Source organism: Copadichromis virginalis, linkage group LG8, assembly GCF_057382275.1.
Source record: "Copadichromis virginalis isolate Kocher_CV1m ecotype Utaka linkage group LG8, C_Virginalis_male_GT1.1, whole genome shotgun sequence".
NCBI lineage: Eukaryota > Metazoa > Chordata > Actinopteri > Cichliformes > Cichlidae > Copadichromis > Copadichromis virginalis.
Genome location: NC_140625.1, coordinates 27,143,421 through 27,164,314, shown reverse-complemented (window position 1 = coordinate 27,164,314; position 20,894 = coordinate 27,143,421). Strand labels below are relative to the sequence as shown.

The window sequence follows — 20,894 nt, the reverse complement described above, 5'->3', positions numbered from 1 at the left end:
ATGGACAGCATTAATTTTGAGCTAGACCTCATGGTTTTTCCTGGAGCATAAACAGAAAGGAGCTCAGACAGGTAAGAAGTGGCTCAGGGGTTAAGTGGCTTAAAAGCAAAAAGTAAAAGTTTAAATTGGATCCTGTAGGAGAGAGGAAGCCAATGTAGAGAAGCTAAAACTGGGGTTATATGCTCTCTCCATTTGGTACCAGTTAGCAGGCGAGCAGCTGCATTTTGGACCATCTGAAGACTTTCTCTTTGCATTTACCTCTGTCTGTATTTCTACAGGTACTCAGTGGTGGGTTTTATTGATAAGAACAAAGACACTCTGTTCCAGGATTTCAAGAGACTGCTGTACAACAGGTAACACAACACACAGTAATACACACTGCTTCAATTTTCAATCACCTCCACACACACTCTTCAAAGTGTCTCTTTCACTTTCTAGCACGCTGATTACATGACAGCTCTCTGAAAAGAACGACTAGTGCAATGAATCCTCTCCCAGCTTGCTCTTATCCTCCTCCTCCTCTTCTTCACCAGTCCTCTTCAGCTTTTTTTGTGCTGAATATAAATGTGATCAACTAATTGCTTACCTGTCTAATGTATGTTCATGGTATTCTTAACACAAATCAGAATCATGACATTTTTGAAAGCAGATCAGTTAATTTTGGCTGGAAGAGTATGTGCTAAGTGTTGTAGCCATATGGAGCTGTTATCCTTATGAGAATGCCTCCAATATGCATCCAGGCTGGGCCCAAGCATTGCTGGAGGCATTATAATTTCATGCTGTCCGTCTGTACTTCACTTGAATGTGATATTTCCTAAACAGAAACAGCAGCTCTTGGATTCAAGGGTGAATTGATTGGATTTAAGTAATCAGAGGTTAAGGTCATCCAGAAGGCTGAACACAAAAAGATGTTTTTAGCCATGACCCAAGAATTCAGATGCTAATTATGACAAAAATTCACAAAATTAGAGAAGATGATGATGTGATGTCCCTTTTTCCCCCAGAAGGTCACTGTGACAATAGATGGTTGTGTCCTATTACGACAACTCAGGGACAACTCAGTCTTCTATAATTGTATTATATCAGTCTTAACAGATATGGATATAAATTTGAACAATCTAGTTTTATTTATCATGCATATGGACAGGGATGCACAAGCATCCAGTGATGCAGTGTGCAGTCTTGACCATAATAGGTCTCATTAAATGTCATGCTTGGATTTGATTAGAAAATCTTGTTGAAATGTTACACATATGTCACATTTAACATGGACGAATATTAAATTCTGCTGCTTCTCTTTTTGCTCAGTAGTCTTGTAAATGTTGATCTTTTCTCTTTACTTTTTCTCTGTCCAGTTCCAACTCAGTACTTAAGGCCATGTGGCCTGAGGGCAAACTGAGGATCACAGAGGTCACCAAGCGACCGCTGACGGCTGCAACACTCTTCAAAAATTCAATGATCTCATTGGTGGAGAACCTCGCCTCCAAGGTGAACCTTTCATAAGTGCTGCATCAGATAATATTCATATTGAGCCAGTGGATTATAACCCTATACGTGTTCCTAAGAAGGAATTAAAGTGAAGAGAAAGATTCTGACTACAAATCCTGTTAAATGACACGACCTGTGTACACTTGCTGATATGCAATACTGCAAGTTTTATTTTTTAAACTGTTCAACCTTACTTTACATATTACTCTCAAGTACATGAAGTAAATGACCAGACTTAAAGAAAATGTTCATGTTTAGGGGCAAATAAAGATTGTATTAAAGGAATCATCTTCATCAGAGATGCTAAATATTAATAAAAACTACTTGCCCAAACTACTTGCCCAAACTACTGAAGAGAGGCATCAGAGAGGCAAAGGGGGACTATAGGAGGAGGATCGAGGACCATTTGAAGAGTAATACCAGCCGGCAGGTGTGGCAAGGCATCCAGCACCTAACCAACTATAAGATCAATCTCGGAGCTGCGGACGGTGACCTGGAGCTGGCAGAGGAGCTGAATATCTTCTTCGCCCGCTTTGAGACCAGGGTACCGGAGGTATTGGAGCCACAGCAGCAACACGCCACCCATAGCAGCACCACCCTCACCCTGGAAGAGCACGAGGTGAGGCGCATGCTGCAGGCTGTTAACCCGAGGAAGGCGGCGGGTCCTGATGGTGTGCCAGGTCGAATATTGAGGGATTGTGCAGGACAGCTGGCTGGGATCTTCACCAGGATCTTCAACAAATCCCTCGCACAGGCGACTGTCCCACTCTGCCTGAAGTCCTCCACCATAGTCCCCTTGCCTAAGAAGCCCCACATCACCGGCCTGAATGACTACAGACCGGTGGCACTCACCCCAGTGGTAATGAAATGCTTTGAGAAGCTGGTCCGCAGACACATCACAGCAGCCCTGCCCCGCAGCCTGGATCCACACCAGTTTGCCTACAGAGCAAACCGATCCACGGAAGACGCTGTAGCCACAGCACTCCATGCTGCATTAACTCACCTGGAAGAGCATGGTAGCTATGTGCGGATGCTCTTCGTGGATTACTGCTCAGCTTTTAACACCATCCTTCCACACAAACTGGTGGCCAAGCTACAAGACCTGGGGCTTCCAGACAGCACCTGCATGTGGATCAATAGCTTCCTCTCGGGCCGTAGACAGAGAGTCAGAGTTGGCCATCACACATCCTCAGCCCTGAGTCTCAGCACTGGCTCACCCCAGGGCTGTGTGCTCAGTCCACTGCTCTACTCTCTCTACACACACGACTGCACTCCTCGCCACCACAGCAACATCTTTGTGAAATTTGCAGATGACACCACAGTGGTGGGGCTCATTTCCAAGGGAGACGAGTCTACGTACAGAGACGAGGTGGAGCAGCTGACGTCATGGTGTAAGGCCAATAACCTCCTCCTCAACACTTCAAAAACCAAAGAACTCATAATAGACTTCAGAAGGAAAAAGGCAGAGATCCAACCACTATTCATAAATGGGGACTGTGTAGAAAGGGTGGCAAGCTTCCGCTTCCTGGGAGTCAATATAGAGGAGAACCTTTCCTGGAGTGTGAACACCTCCGAGCTGCTGAAAAAGGCCCAACAGAGACTGTACTTCCTGAGAATTCTCAGGAGGAATAACATCACACAGAAACTGCTGGTGTCCTTCTACAGAGCCACCATTGAGAGTGTTCTAACTTACTGCATATGCATCTGGTACACTAGCTGCACAGGGGCTCAGAGGAAAGCACTCCAAGGGATCATTAACACCGCCCAAAAGATCACTGGCTGCCCTCTCCCCACACTGGAAGTTCTACACAACGCCCACTGTTTTAAAAAGGCCCAAAACATCATAAAAGACACCTCACATCCTGGCCACTCCCTGTTCGAACTGTTGCCCTCAGGCAGACGGTACAGGGCAATCAGAGCAAGGACTAATAGACTCAAACACAGCTGTTATCCAACTGCAATAACACATCTGAATACTACAAAAAAATGTCCATCACGCCACTCTTGTGTTAATCTATGCACGGTCTGAAGCATGTGTGTGGGAATGTATGTGAATGTTTTACTGTTATATCTTATTAGTATTTTAAGTATTCTATCTATTTTATTTATTGAATTTTATTGTTTTATTTATATTTTGATATTGCTAGGGATGATGCAATGATCGGGGACCATTCTTAATTTCGTTGTTCTCATGACAATGACAATAAAGTTTCTGATTCTGATACTTCCTGTTATCTTCCAGATATGGTTTAATTTGGAAGAAATCATTGCACAAAACTGTGCTTTGTTTGTCAGTAGTATATCTGAAAGTTATGCAAAAGAATGTTACGGGCATTCGTTTTATTCCCCACATGCAAATACCTGAAAAATATGAATAATATCTAACAGCATTCATGAGGTGAAGCCCTAATGTGCGAGACCAACTTCCCAGCCCCCCTTTATTTGCTGTTCCTGGTGTCCGTGCGAATACACGTCTGTTACAGAAGAGCATATAGTTACTGTATATCACCACTGCAGTTTGAACTACAGTAGAAAACATTGGCTGGTGTGTAAATCCACCTTGTGTTGCTCTGTACAGGAACCCTACTACGTTCGCTGCATCAAGCCCAATGATGTCAAGTCCCCTCTGCTCTTTGAGCATGAGCGCTGCCGTCATCAGGTGGAATACCTCGGGCTGCTGGAGAACGTCAGAGTGCGTCGCGCTGGATTCGCCAACAGACAGACGTACCCTCGCTTCCTACAAAGGTGCGCCAAAACACAGTCTTTCAAAGCACCTCTGCCCTATGATTAAAGATGTTTGAGTGAATTATATATGGATACTTTAAAGGGCTTTACTTTCCACTTAAAAGGCTGAAACCACCTATGTCGATTGATCCTTCATTTATGTTTTTGATTCATCTTTTTGCCTATAAAATGTTAGGTGCCATTTTTTACTGTTTTCTATCTATCACACTAGCCCATACAAACGGTGTGGAAAAAAGCAGCAATTTCTTGCATGTGAGAAGTTGAATTTAACAATATTTTGACATTTATGGCTTGTAAAAGTATTAAATAGATCAGATTTACCTGAATATGAGCTACAAAATAGTCATATAAATCTGTGTCACCCACACATATGAATATTCACCCAGAAGTCAAACTCTTAAGATTTAGACTCTTTCGTGAGAGTGTCCTGGGGTATTATCATGGCAGAGTAAACATGATGTTACGTATTTACAGACTCTGTCATTTCCTCACCCCCTTTGAAAGCTGAGGCCGAGGCTACTTTTAAGACTCCACAGTCTTCTTTAAAGTGACAGTTGTTGGTGTAAAATGAGCAGCTGCATGAATTTGGAGCCTATTTCTTTGCCCTAAATGTCCTCATAAACACATTTCTGTGAACCGTTTCTGTAACATACAGAAATTTTTTCACATAGCCAAAATGCTGGGGTCAGTTTGAGCAGACATTCCTACATGCAGATGGTTGACTCTTTGCAATATCGCAGGCGGTTGGAGAGGGAGAGCACCACTCAATCATCCGTCCTGACCATGTCCACGGGACATCAAATATTCAGTGCTGGGAAACACTTAACCTTACCAACACTGCATCCCAGATGGTTTACAACTTGTATGCATATGAAGGAATCAAAACCATCGCAGTATTTCCAAGCGTGTGTTGCACATTTACACAACATCCATAAGAAAACAATCAAATGTGACAAATTTAATACAATATTTCAAAATAAACACACACATGAATATAAATTTTAGGCCTTTGAAGCATGAGTATTGTCCAAGTAGAAGAAAAATAACCTACTTTCAATTACTCATTTATTCACAAGGGTTCGCCACAGCGGGTAGCTCCGCATATTTATTTTTTTTACAAATCTAAAACTGGTTGGATTCCTAATTCTTTTAGTCCCCAAGGGGCTGAGTGTGAATGCAGCAAATCTTGCTTTCGAACAGCAGCACATGCCAACAACGCATTAGAACAACAACAGACCAAATCATTTAATTAAAGATCAAGTGGTCCTGATCTAATTGCACGTTGAAGTTTTTTTTCCTCAGTGAGCAGTAAATTAATTTGGTTCAGTCAATTAAGCAAGACCATTGAGAAAAATGACCACAATTATAAATCATAGTTTGATGTATTTTTCATGCTAGATGAAAGTATGGTAGATTGAAGGTTTGTGGTGCATGATTCATTTTTTTTAAAACATTTTCTTCTCAGATTAGCTTTAAAATGTTTGTGCAATAAGAGACTGAGCTTCCCTCACCTGAAACACTATTATTAAAATGTTATTGAACCCCTGAAGCTGTGCGTCGATCAGGCATCAAGGATATTGCACAAAAAGTCTTGACTGTGGGGTGTAAATATTGTGTTGTGTAACCTAATCAGCATCCAATCAACTAATCAGCTGCATCTCTAGCAGCTATTCCAAAATAATCCCTCCAGTGTCTTCTTTTTTTAAACAGTAATTTAGCGTAATGTTTTGTCCTTTTGATTAAAAGCAATTCTAAAACACCCACATTTGATTATAATTACTGAAGAGGGATGCTGATAGGGCATCTTAATTTGTTGAAGAATTACCCAGTTTTAATGTGGCACAATAACAAACAAACAGCAAGTACTAGTCAGTGACCTGTGTTAAAAACTCATGGTTTATTCATAGGCAAAAGCTTCGACATGTTGCAAACCTGTTTACATTCTAATTAGTTCTAAATTGCTTGCAACTGGAGGTGCAATAACTGGCCTCTGAGGCTTAACTCAATACAGGAATTTAGTCAAGAAATCTAACATATTTGACCAAGTTGAAAATCGTTCATTAAAACACTTTTTTGATCATGAAACATGAAACAAAAGTTATTAGCAAGAAAAAAAAACATAATGTTACCATAACTATTATAAATAATAAAAGTTAAAAGATTGAATTTAAAGACTTAGTACATTCCAGTACGTTTAGTGCATTCAAACAGAGCTTTAAGAAACGTATTACCTACTGCTACATGTAAGGCAGAATATCATCATCATCATCATCATCATCATCATCATCATCATCATTTATTTATTTATATAGCACTTTAAAAACACACCTGGTAGACAATACTAATATGCACATAGTAATAAAACCAGACAGAATAGAAAATCACCTTAGCTGATTCTGACATAGACTTGCTGCTTCCACTAATAATAATCATCCAATAACAGTAAATTAAGGATCCTGCATACCTTTACTTTTTATCCTTCAAGTATATTTTGTTCTCTGTGGTTATTTTAACATGACACAGACACCTGGGGAGTTTCAGAGGGACACCATTTAGTCTGCAAGGCAGGGGTCTTTATTTTTAAATGTAATTGGATTCTCTGTGCATTACCTGTGTCTGACTGTCACGGTGCTGCAGTGCATTGTTTTATTGGTGCAGTCCATCGTGATGCCCCCAGTGGGACTTGGGTAACTCACAAGAGCTTGTTTAGTTCTTGTTTGTTCTGTTGACTCTGCGCTGCTGTTAACTATCCTGTGACAGGCGGGTAGTATAGGCTGTATACAACAGTATGACGTATGCATGTACTGCAAGTAGTGATGTATAGTGCATTTCTTTCACCCGTTGACCAAAACATCTGCTAAATTTGCCTGTTTTATATCTAGAGCTAGTTTTTGACAACAGGCTGCAAAACCAGCTGATTCTGGCTTTTCATGTGTGCTGTTCTTTTAATCTGTTTGTGTTTCAACACAAAAGAGATATCCAGAGACATTACTTGGGGTCTTAGAACTTATCAACATATTAACAATGGGCATATTAACATTTCACTGGATGCTAAATTAATAATACAAATCTGCAATCAAAGAGATCCATAATCTCGACAGTTTAAAGTCTTGCACGCAGCAGCGTTCATAAGAATGTTCTGCTTTGGCCTCATTACATTTCTGTAATGAGGCCAAAGCAGAACAAAAGCTCAGGGTTAAACTTTAAAGACTGTTACAGGACAGATGTGGATTCTTAGAGTCCTCCGATAGCACTCGTCCTCTGACATTTTAAGCTTCACGTTCTTTTTTTTAATTAAAAATACAAGTCAAATATCACTTATTGGGAACTGATCACTGCTGATAGAAGATATAATAATTGTAAGATTGTTTTGTTCTAATGGAACATAATGCGATCAATCCCATACTTACACAGTGTACAGTGTATTAACTAACACTCCAAAATAGTACACATACTTGTGCCTCACCCTTATTCCCCAGCTGTCACATTCACCCACTGCCCTCCTAGAAATCCTGCTGGATTGAGGATTAAATAATGAGACTTTTGCATAACATGCTAACAAGGCATCCAACTCCATTACTCCAGTCCTCCTCGGTGATGGCATTATATCACAGCCTTACCAGTGGATCAGCTGTGAAATGACTCAGATCGCAGCTGTTACGTGGCAAAGTTTTGAAAACTGTTGATTTGATCTGGCAGCAGTGATGGCATCCTGAACTCCGGCAACCACCCCTAAAGTCTGCAATTAAATAGGAAGTAATAGAAGATGATGATGCGACGTTTGCTTTGAGAGTGTCGATGAAGAAGTATAGAGAAGATTAGAAGGAGTTTAACTGTTTGTTTTTGAACCCAGGACTTGTTATATCTATGTAATCTGATGCTGAAAATATATCTAGAAAATGTTCTCTGAATTTAACTATAGCATTGCTAATATGTTGATGTTTAGCAGGTATAAAGTACCATCTTGATTTGACATATTGGCATCGTAAACAAATGCAATGTACAGCTGGGGCTGATGGGAGATTCATTAAGACAGAAAGAAGTCCTCAGCAAAGTGAAATATATATATAGAATTATCCAGATCCTATTTAATTCCTCCCACAATGATCTAAATTTAAAGTCATAAATCTGCTGACACACAGTGCACATTTCTTCATGCAAACACTTTGTCCTTCCTCCAGATATAAGATGATCTCCGAGTTTACCTGGCCAAACCACGACTTGCCATCAGACAAAGATGCAGTCAAGAGGCTCTTGCAGGGCTGTGGGTTCGACCACGACGTGGCCTACGGCAAAACAAAGGTCTTCATCCGCACGCCGCGGACGCTCTTCAGCCTGGAGGAGCAGCGAGCTGAAATGGTTCAGAGAATCGTCCTCTTCCTCCAGAAAGTAAGAGTCTGACTGAATCTCAGTAGATGATGAATCAGATATGTCAGCTTGAAATGTAAATCAGATGTGTCAGTATTACACTGATATCATGGGAAATTTATTGGTGATTTAGTGCTGCCAAACTAATGAAAAGCCCCCCTGTTGTCACTGATTTTATATTTTCCTTCTCTTTTAGTCGTCCTTTTACATCCTCTAAAACTTGTCCTGAATTCATGCAAAAAAATATCCTTTTATGGTATTCATTGACAGCAAAAGGGTTCCTAATTGCAAACATCTGTTATTGTAAATACCTCCGATTTCCAGTCATCAACAGCTATTATCTGATTACGGCCCTTGAAACAAGATCATGAGGTTCTTCTTGTTTCCAGACCCAAGTCGTGCTCTCATTGATATTCACCAGCTTTTGTTCTGCATATGAATAACCTGTGAGACTAGAAAAGCTCAGCCTGTACTCCAAGTTATACAAGCACCGAGGTATTTTTGGACCTGATATAATCTTGTACTATTAGCATTATTCTCTATCTCTTAGGGTGAATATCTTTCTGCCGCTTCTCTTTTTTGTCTGAGTTTTCACCCACGCAACTCTCGCACAGTTACCAGATAAGATAAGTAGATCTCTAATTTAGAATTAAAGGTGAGTCTGGGTTTTGGGGCAATAACAGAGATGTTCTTTGTGTTAAATTAAAAGCACCACCATAATGCAGATGTGTCCTCATGTAATTGAGCCATGTCTTTGATGTTTTTGCTTTGCAGGCTTTGAAGTTAATCACACCTGCTTTAACTGTGAGGTCTCTGCAGGTGTCAGTGGACTGTAAATATGAAGTGAATTAGTTGTACCTAGATTGTTCAGATAGATGTTAAGATTGGCTTGGACTAAGCTTAGACTTTCCTTACATATTGGGAATAATTCAGACTGTACATGAACGATGCAAGTAGCCATATTGAGGGCTCATGGTCAGCGTTTTAGCCATCGCCATCTTTGTTTTTATAAACCAGGCATCAAAGGAGCAGGTAGTCACGCCCCAAAGCTACCCATCTTTATCGTATAGTCAGTTGAGACTATAACCTCATATGGACTCATGTGACTCACTGCTGGTCATGAAAAAGAATGCACATTTAAAGCACTGTGCATTGATTTCACTTGACTTTTCAAATGCTAAAAGGTTGTGTTCATTTTTTATACAGTCTGTGGATCAAGCATCTGATACTGAGAGACGTAAACACATAGCAAGAATGAGTTAACTGTTCTTCAATATTTCTTGATCAAGTGATTTGGATTCTTTTGTATGTTTACCTTCTTCCGTGTCACACATTTAAACATTTCACAGTTTTACATGTGTGTTAATTGAAATGAAAAGTGAACTGAAATGAAAAAAACTGAACCAATTGTTTATTTGTTTATTTTTATTTTCATTTCTTTTCTGCGCTTCCTGTTTTGGCTCGCCTGCAAGCTTTGCCTCCTGCTGCTGTATCAATTAGTTGACTAATATATTGTTGATTAACAGCAATAATTTGTCATTTGTCAAGCTAACGCCAAATGCATGTTCCAGCTTCTCAAATGCGACGCCTTTTCTCTGGTTTGTACAATTACAGTTAAATAACTTCAGATTTTAGACTGTTGATGGGACAAAAGAAACACATGAAATCAGTATTTATTGCTTTTTCTTCCAGCTATATATGCTGCAAATGATCTGTTATGAATATTGATTGCTGGTGTGTGTTTCTCTGCATTCATGCGTCAGCGGTTTGATGACACCTCCTTCAGGCGAGAATGTCAGTGTCTTGTTGTGATTACGTCGCATTCGCTGACACGTGTCGGCTTAGCGTGCAGAGTACAACTTGTTATTTTTTTCATTTACTTTGATAGATAAAGACATGAGTCTGAGAATGTGGACTGTGGCTCTTTCTGCGTATCAAATTGAGGACACGAAATGCAAATCGCCCGGATGCTTCAAAATGCTTCTTTTGATTGACAGCCAAACGGCAATACTGTCAGTCTGTCAGCAGTTTGTGGGCGTGCAGTGTGTACACACTCTACACACATCTTACAGACTATAGCCTACATTTGGAGTCATGTGATTGGCACTCACGCGCTTTTTCCCAGCCTGTCATTACATTACCTTCGCGTGGGCAGATTCCTTTGCACCATGTTGCTTTCATCCCTACCTTTCTCAAACATTCTCTCCAACCTCTCAGACATGAAAGGGTTATCCAAGCCATATTAACTTTTGTACAGGATTGATTGGCTGACCTTATCGATCCGTTTGACCCTTTGCAGGCTTTTCCCACAAGCTCGCAGGACGGGTGTTGGCTCAACCGCTCCCTCAGGAGAATCTTATCTTGTATCTCACAGGATAAGCAGGCTTTGATAATGAAGGGAAAGCCCAGAGGATTTGAAGCTTCCCCACCTAAGCAAACATCACAGCATTGCTGAGGTGGAAGAGGGGTATTTAATCTTGCCCTCTGTCAGCATTAAAGCTAGGCGTGCAGTTTGCGCTTAACACACAGTCGCATGCCCATTCGCTCATGCGATATGCATGCAGTGACACACAAAATCAAATAGTGGTGTGACAGCAGAATTGACTCCTGTATGTACCACGCTGTTACTCAAACAAACATCCCAGACGGAGTATGATCTGCTGTGCCAAGCAATCCCCTTATCAGCACCTGGCACACCAGACTGCCTTATGCCAGTCGAGACCACAGTGCCAGGGCTGTCATTGTATGACTGCGGCTCAGACACACTTCTTGTTTCTCCGTTTGCTCTGTGGATTTATTATAAAACCACTCAGTTTGCTCCATCAAACAACAAAAAAATCCCCCTACAATCTGTGAATCTGCACAGTCTCCTAAACACAGGTTGAGTGGCCGCTCATAGTGCCGATGCTGCTGGTCGGAATCGGGAGATCATTGTATTTTCTGTGTCTGTGCTGTTGCTTTATTCCTTTAAATTACCATAATGTACAATAAACCTGGTGTAGCTAGAGGAATGGACTGGTGCAGGGGGAGGGGCAAGAAGTCCTCTACTGCTTCATTTAATCCTCTACCCTTCAGCCCCTGTATTCACGTGCTCACACTCGCCTCATCTTCCTGCTTGTGTTGTGCTACTGAGCGCAATACCAGTGATTGCTCTGCATCCATGTCTGTGCAGTCCTGCACTGACAACACTGAAGCCTGCCACATTGAAAGCAATCTGATTTTTACCACTTTGAGAAATGAAAGCATGAAGATTCCCCAAAAAAAAGCACATGACATCTCAACATAAATACAGATGTTATAAATTATACATAGGCCACCCCCACCTTCACTCTGTTAAAATGAATATTTCATAAATTCAAGCTCAGCCATCCACATCACAGTACCTGTCAGCGTTTGTCAGAGCAGGGACAATGACGAGAAAAGAGACACCCCCCTCTCGTGTATTCTGAGCTTCTGCCTTAATTGCTTTCCAAAGCTTTACATACTCTCCATAGCAGTGGGTTTATCAGACGTGGCGAGCGTTATGTCTTGGGCAGTCAGCTTTAACAGCGCAGCCACAGGGGGCTTGTCTGGGCAGGAGCTAAATGAAAATATCTTTAAAGGATAAAGAGCTTTATTTTATTATTTTGTACTGTTTCCCGTTGGGTGAGTCGTGTCTTCAGGCAATAAGAAGTGCAGCAATAATTTAAGTCTTTTTGGGGAAGACTCTGACATGGAGAGCCCTCCTTTATAGCCCTCTTGTGAATAGTGGGCTACTTAGTGCAAGGCTAACACTGCCTCCTCTCTGTTTAACTGCCCAGAACTGATCTGTCTTCTTCTAGACATCAGCAGCTACATGATCTGTAATCCTTTGATCCTATCTGAACCTGCAAAGTGTTTTAGTTATCATCGAAAGCTATCACCTCCACAAAACTCAGTGCAGCTGTCTGTAGCTGATCAAAGGAAAGTTTAACTTTTTTGTAACAATCCCACCGCTGGGTTTGAAAGAAATGTGCCTCCTTTGTTCTCAGAGAAACCTGTAATGATGAAACTCTTCATGTGTCTTTTTTTATATGACACTGGTTATATGGCAAAAAAGTCTTTATTTTATATTGTAGTATATCATATTCTCAAACTTCCATGTTATTCATTATTTAGTACCTAAGTTTCTGATCTTTAAACCTCCTTAAACTATGAAGCTGACTTTTAAAGAAATGGCAGATTTAAAAAATAAATGGATAAAATTCAAGGCTGTGAGATTGATTGTAGCCTATAAATATCTTACAGCCCACAATGCTTTTGGATAATGTGAAAACTTTCTCCATGGCAACTGAAGTGTGGCTCACAGGCAGATTCATTTTCCACTTGGCTGTATCCTCACTAATTCTCACTAATTTAATTTCACTTGAATGAAATTGAAAATGTTATAAATTAGAGATGCAACAGACATGGCCACCCTGTAGCCTTGTTGTCGTTGTCGCCTTTAAAACATGGCAAATTACAAACCACAGGTCCTTGATAGTGGAAAGAATTTAAGAGGCTAATGAGGGAAAATCTGACACAAGTATCTGAACAAATCAAACACAAAATCACATTTTCAGAGATTGAAAGTGATCGAATTTCAAAATAACTGCCAATTAAAGGTGCAGTATGGACTGTTTTCATTTATATCCTGCCACAAGAACTTGAAAGAAACACAGGGATACTTTGATTTTTTTTCATGATTATTAATAATTGGTTGTTGTACATATTTAGTCACCCAGGAAACAGGTTTGAAATAGTGCATGTGTGTCTCAGACTAACACGCTAAAGGGTTCTTCACACTATAGTTTAATGTGGTCCAAATCAGTTGGCAAATTTGTAAATTTGTAGCTTTTTCCTGTGATTCGGTTTCTTTTCTCAGGGAAAAAGTTAAAGCAAACCAAAATGTGTCCCTGCCTACAAATCAAATCAAATCAAATCACTTTTATTGTCACATCACATGTGCAGGTACATTGGTACAGCACATGTGAGTGAAATTCTTGTGTGCGAGCTTCACAAGCAACAGAGTTGTGCAAAATACAATACAAACCACATGCTTAATGTCTGCATAGATAGGTGCTGTGTTCTGGACTAGTGTATACAATGGAAAATTTACTCCTGCCATTTATTATTTATCTGGGAGATCTGCACTCCTATGGGAGTCTGCTGCATCCCAGAATGCAAAGCATATGTGGCCACGGAAAGGTGCTTAGCTCAGACTTGTCGTGTACACTTTGTCGAATCAAGGCGGGATCACATTCTTAACATAAACAAACCACTTGGTGGTTTAGAGTTGGTTTGGAAGCAGACTGAGATCACCTCCATAAAGTGAAAAACTTCAGCTAGACCAAAAGCTGGTTTGAATTGTTTTTAACCAGAAGGACACAATTATACTTATAGTTGTGGTTAGGGCTGGATCAGGAGACCTTCACTTACACAGACCTTACACTGCAATAGGTCTAGGCGACTGGAGGCGTCCCATGATGCACTGAGTATTTCTTCTTCCCCCCGTCTTTTCACACCCTGTGTTTATACACCAGTCTGAATTATTAGTTTTTATTAATTTCTGGCTCTCTTTTACAGCGTGTCTTTATCCTGTCTTCCTGCCCTTATCCCCATCCGGTCGTGGCAGATGGCTACCACTCCCCGAGCCTAATGCTGCCAGAGGTTTATTCCTGTTAAAAGGAAGTTTTTCCTTCCCACTGACGCAAATTTCTCACCCATAGGGGTTCTCTGATTGTTGTGGTTTTCCTTCTATTATTGTAGGGTCTTTACCTTATAAAGTGTCTCGAGGTTGTTATTTTTTTTTATTTTTGTTTTGATTGAATTTAATTGTTATAATTAACAGAGAACTGATGTTAATGATCTTCAGTTTCAACACAAATGACATTGTTTGGTTGAAAAACAAACTACTGAATAGGCTAAATGTTACATACTGGATAAGACAAAAGATGTCAAACCTTCCACTACTAAAAATAAAACGTGAAAGAAAAACATAAGATTTCTGGACTATTTTTGAAGTAAATGTAAAAGTTTTGGATAGTTCAGAAAATCAGGAGAGTCAGAAAGTGTGAATATATTTTGATATTTCTTTTTTGTTTTTTGGTTCCATTGTCGGTTAGAAATTTGATAAAATTTTCATTTGTATGAGATCTGCATTAATGCTCTGTAGATTAGCTTTGAGCACCTTGTGGTTTCAGTAAATGAATCAATTAGCTGGTTTTATTGCGTGTCCTTCAAACATGTTTGACTAATGTGTGTTCCTTTGAGCTCATACTGCTGTCCGTTGGCAATAATCCTCCAGTCCATCTGAATGATGCATCAGCTTTGCAGAGATATTCAATGTACTCTTCAGTCCTGTCTCTCTCAGTGAGATTGTAATGTTTAAACTGAGTTTGAAAACATTTGTTTCACATCATTAGTGTACATTAGCCAGAGGTAAAATTTAAAATGACAGCATGTTCTGGATTGAAAGAATGAGGAATCGGTGTCTGGATTGTGCCGTTGATCTTTACTGAGCAGTGAGCTGCTCACTCGAGCACTCTATTGATTTATGATAATTGCTGCTGACCTGAGCTTCAGCCTAATGTTTTCCCGTGACAGCCTCTGGACAGTGCATGTTTGAAGCTTCACTAAATTCTGTCACACACTCTTGATTTCACCCCTCCCCCTCCAACCCAACATGCGTATCGAGCATGTCACTGGAAAACCAGCTCAATATCCCCGGAGGATGTGGAAACTCAGGCATTCGTCAGTGCAGTGAAGTGTGGCGCACCGGCCTATCTGTCTTTCCATGTCGGAATTTTGTCACGCTTTGTGTTTAGGTGACAACAAGAGGAATGGTTGTTTTTTTTCCTGCTTTGAATTAGACCTTTTAGATTGCCAACGCTGCAGTCCAATTCCGTTAGTAGGCCTTTTATTGGCACTACAGAATACTTTCAGATTAAAGACATTCAGTATTGCCAGCTAATAATGTGCCCTGTCTGTGTTCTACTAAACATTTCAACAGCAGCCTTCCTGCTCTCACCGGTCGCCCTTGCGCATGTGATTTGTAAATGCTTTTACTCAGCCTTCATTTCCATAAAGTCAACCCCTCAAATAAAACCCCAGCTTTCTGTCCCACTTTGTTGCAACCAAAGATCCCCAATCTGGCTTTGATGAGCTCGTAAATCCAAACCTCCAAAGCGTGGTGAAAGCAGAGCCTTGGAAAGGATGATCAGATGGCTTTATTGGCCGGGAGAGTAAGGGGGCAGACCGTCAGGGGCCTTGTTATTGGCCTGATTTATCCACAATCCCCAGAGTGTCATCTTCATCAGACTGCCACAATCATTGCAGCCAGCCTGCTACACTGTTTAAGGGGCAGAAAATGTGTTTAGGGGGTGTGTTTGTGCATGTACAGGTAGCTAGATGGCCTCATCGTCACTTTCAGATCTGTTTACCTGCCATGCACTATAATGAGGCCCCAGTGAGGAGATGGTAATGCCTTTTGTCTGATTCTTGGTTAGTTATTACATTTTATTTCTCTTGCTTTGCCTTTCACCTCCAACCCCAGTATTTTACAATGTAATTAGTGACTTGTAGCTTAGATAAACACAGCTGTTGATCTGGCGTAGGCCTGTGCACCATGTGGATATGAGGCAGGCAACATCTCAACTCGGCTTACACCGAAGCTCTAATTTGGCCACCTTTTGCTTTGTTACTTAGTGTATGATGTGAGCACATATGGGCCGGGACTGTGTGGGGTGTCAGATATCACAATGTGACATAGACAAGACAGAAAGGGAAGCAGCAGGAAGAGCACATCACACTGCTAATGAATGAGGTCTGTTGTGTATTTCTTTCTTTTTTTTAAAAACAAAGATTTAGCAGTTCTAAAAACAGGTTCATAAAACATCCAGAGAATGAGACAAACATAATCGAAACATATAAAGTAGCATATTCAAGAAGCAGCTGTTATAAAGAAGGGAAAAAAAATAAATAAATATAATGCTATAGAAGTCTCCTTGTAAATATTAACACACAGTGAATTTAATTCATCAGAGCATGGATCTACTTTGGCTTTGGTGTGCATAAAAAGAAATAAAATGGGGGAAAAACATACTGAGTGTACTCCTTCAACACATACAACTGGAAAATCTTGCACTGCACACAACATTTAGTCTGCCAAGAGTCGCCATTTAATCTGCAAGCCACTTTACAACCCACCTGCATATGATCCTTTTTATGCTGTCCGCCTTAAGAGCTCAGTATACCAACTGCACTGGTCATTTAGAAAGTCTCATCTTTTTAAACTGTTCTAACATCTCCTTTTATCAGTGAGCATCTGATTTGATAGATCATTAAAATGGAGGTTAAAGAAACAACACAATCATACACTCATGCCTTTAATCTGGTTGTGGCTCTAGTGACACAGGTTACACAACTCAAGAGGTGGAGGAGAATAGCGACAGTAATGGCCCACTTCTGTTGTTTTCACAACCTTGGGGCTTAAATAAGGCGTGTGGAGAGCCTATGCATGGCTTTGAAGGTGGTTGTGGCTGTTTTCTGTCACCAGGGTGACAGTTTAGTAGACCAAATAAACAGTCTGTCTGTGAGCTACTCATGTGCTACTGTTGCTCCAGCTAGCTGCAGAGAAAATCTAAGTTTTATACAAAGAGCTAAAGTGTTAAAAACGATGTTAAGTCTCCACTTATAGGTCTGACTAAGCTCTTCCTTCTACATGGTGAACTGTGCACTCTTTCCTTTCCTGTTTCGACACACATTTCAGCCAACTGCACACAAACATCTATGTAGGTTGCAAACCTATGGCACCATAAATCCCTCATTGCCCCTTTCCATAGACTAGGTCGATGGTCCTGGAACAGAGCCATAATGCAATAAATGAATTATTGCAGATGGTAACAACAGAATTCTCTTGACTAATGTTATCTAGAGTGAATTAGTATTTAATATAATGTTGAACTGTAATTATAATCATGCACTAATAGATTACAACATAAATAAGAAGTCTTGCCATACAGCAGCTACAGATGACAGTAAACAAAGAATATAAAGATGATGTTTTAAGCTGTTGACTGCTATTATAACGTCTAAACATAATTACAGCGGAGGATACTGTGTAGCTATTCAGTATTTATTTTTCAGTTTTGCTATGCACGACAAGGCAAACCTCATCTCACATAAAGACAAACCAGTACAAGCAAATGTAGTTCTAACAAAAGTTGTAAATGAATTAATAATTGCTTTTGTTCAAATTAAATCTTTGCAATAGTCAAAAAGCAGCACACAACTGAAGTGGAAATGAGCCAATCCTGACATCCATGAAAAATGAGTTTCAACATGAAAAGCCGTTTTCTAGCCTCTTGTTGGTGAAGAAATAAACATTATATAAAGAGGGTAAGATATTGTCATCAGGTGGTAATTCTGATTTAAATGCACATAGTTTGGTTTGCATTCACACCAGGGACGTTTTGACAGTAATGTCTGACCCAGTGCCCACTCCTGAAACTTTGCCTAATTCACCGTAACACTCTGAGCCCCTTCAGAATTCAGACGAAAGCAACTGTTAACCTCACAGAGACGCGAGGAAGCCGCCGTCGCTGAAGCCCATTCATTCCTCCCACCACCGTCACCCCGAGCACGTGGGCGAGTCCTCTCAGGGGTCGATTAGTGATGACTATGTAGCTGCCCTCCTTTTCTCACTCTCATGCATTATGTATTAAAGACAGTGCAGCATGGAGAAAACAGAGGATACGGTTTTAAGCCATAAAATGACACAGCATCAGAGGAAAACTGTTTGCTCTTATCGTTTGACGTTTATGTAACACAAGTGTCAAAAGATAAAGACTGCTATTCCCCCCCCCCCCCTTTGGATCTATTTTCTTGAGCTGTTTTGAAAAAGTAATCCAGTTTTGCAGCTTTAAGACGATGTTGTGTTTCTCTTTAACGACATCTGTGGATGGAAATTTGAATTTCAACAGCAGAGACATAAAACCTACAAACTTTGCATCACAATAGTTTGGACCATGGCATTTATCAAAGCTACACTGTAATAATTAACACAGCCATATAAAGAATCAGATCTACTGTGGACAGGAAGCAGCTCAGTATACTTGAACATACATCATTTACAGTAACATCTGGGGAGCTGATTATTCCGTTTTTTCTAGCTAACTACGGCTGATCTCAGCTTAATGGGCATAATGTACAACTGCATAAACTTTGGAGGATTAAAAATACTAATTAAACCCTCCTTTTTTTTAAACAAAGAGAGTGTGATCAAGCCACTGTGGTCATTACATAACATGCTAGCTTTCCCTCATTGATCCAAATGTGATTCAGCTTCTGCTCATAACTACCCTCTTTCCACTTTGTAAGTAATGACGTGGTTAAGTCAGCACTCTAAGCTAGACCATTCTCTACATGCTTTAGTTAAAAAGTGAAAATGTTTCACTAGATATAAAACAATTTTCAGCTGGTGCGGTTAATTATTCTGCTGCAGTCCAGCAGTGCATGACTTATCTTCCTCTCTGGCATTTGTTAGTCTCATCAGGTGAAAACTACCACCTCCACAGTTTTAATATGCAAATGCAACAAATCCTTTTCTTTGCCACCGGCCTCCCCCACACTTTGAATCCATTAAATATTCATGATATCTATGATTACTGCGCATTACACTCAGATGATATCTGCTAGAGAGCCTCCAGTGCAGTCTGCAGCGTTGCCTTAAATTTGTAGGTCTGTGACACTGGATTACTGGCGATGAAAGATTATTTAGACACAATGTAGCCACTTAAATCTGGAATAAACTGAGAGGCTTCATGCATGCCTGTGTATGTGTCTATAAGAGGGAGGGAATACAGCGAAAGGAAGACATATGGTGGCGATTTTAGTGAGGCCGAGTTTAGAGTTATGGTTCTCTGGGGCCCCACTTACATCTATTATTCATGTTCTCGAGTGTCTAATAGCCACTCAGTCTATGTTTGGTTACAGGCAGGTCCTTATTTTAGCTTCTTTAGACTGAATAAAGGCTGTTTAAACATTGCAGTAAGAAATGTATAACAAATGAGAGATTTAATGAGTTGTAATGGTGAGTCACAACAAAATTATTAATTTAAAAACATGGTGCTTGACACTTTGAAATATGTGCTTATATATTAGCTACTATAGCGGTATTTAAGTGAATTTAATGCTGCTATGAAGACCTCATGATTCATATTTAAGTGCAGTGGGTTGCACGTGTTTACGGTTCATTTTTATCATGGATTCATGAGCTAGGCAACCTGCTGCAGTCCATAAAAGGGCAAAATGTTGGAAGTTGTTTCTTCACATGAAGGCCATTTTAGGTCATTCGAAGTTGAAGCTTTGGACAGTGTTTTAAATTATTGATAACGCGTGTCAGTGTTTGTCTGAGGGTACAGCAGGATCCCTGATGTGGTCTCTGATACAGGAGGGTTTAAAGTAACTGCAGTGAAACTGCAGGTCTGCTGAACGAAAAGGCGGGGGGGCTATTTTCCTTATTCTTTCTGACAGTTCCCTGCTTGTTTTTCATTTTACTTTATTGTTATTAAATTATTAATATTGGTTTCAGGTACATTTTTGACACAATTGCTTGTTTCTGCTCCACAATTTAAAAATGTTTTGTTCCTGTGGTTCTGGTGAAGCAACATCACTGCTGTCTGAGTCTCTTTGTACTGTGTAGTACTACACTATAAGAAAACCAATGCTGATTTAAAGTATAGTTCAGTTTGATTTGTCATTTGACAGAGTATAGAGTATATACACTACTGTCAGTCATAGGTTTGTTTGTTTGTTTTAGTTTATTTTAAATATATAACCAGTATACAGTCAGTAAAAAGTCATTTAGGAAAAACCTGGAGGAACCTGGATATATGAGGGCAATCCCAAAAGTAAGATCTCCTATTTTTTTTTTTAGAAATGCAAAAACTGTTTATTTTCTATAATATTTACATCATTTTAAAGGTTGAATTATTTCTTTTTCTACATAATCATCATGTCAGTTGATGCATATTTGTAGGCGCTGTTCCAGTTTTACAATGCCCATGTCGTACCAGCTCGCCGCCATGTCCTTCAGGAAGCGTTGAACCTCATCTTTTACCTCTTCGTACTGCTGTAAACTCTCTACACCACTTACAAAACAGTTTAACGCCTTTTGCGTTCAAAAATCGAATAACTGCGCACATTTCGCCCTTGAAAACGGGAGCTCCATTTTCAACGTCTGCCAAGCCCAAACAAGCATCCAAGTGAAGCCGAGCATGCTTGTTTGAGAGTGG

The 20,894-nt window shown here is 40.2% G+C and overlaps 1 protein-coding gene across 1 annotated transcript in view; it reads left to right on the top strand.

Moving 5' to 3' along the window:
• Window positions 1-20,894, top strand: part of myo1d (myosin 1D) — a 138,123-nt gene that overhangs the window by 67,741 nt on the left and 49,488 nt on the right. Inside the window, exons 13-16 of the mRNA XM_085466848.1 lie at window positions 279-353; window positions 1,356-1,488; window positions 4,067-4,233; window positions 8,415-8,622. Coding sequence (XP_085322974.1) covers window positions 279-353; window positions 1,356-1,488; window positions 4,067-4,233; window positions 8,415-8,622 — 583 coding nt within the window. The remainder of the gene's footprint in view (window positions 1-278; window positions 354-1,355; window positions 1,489-4,066; window positions 4,234-8,414; window positions 8,623-20,894) is intronic.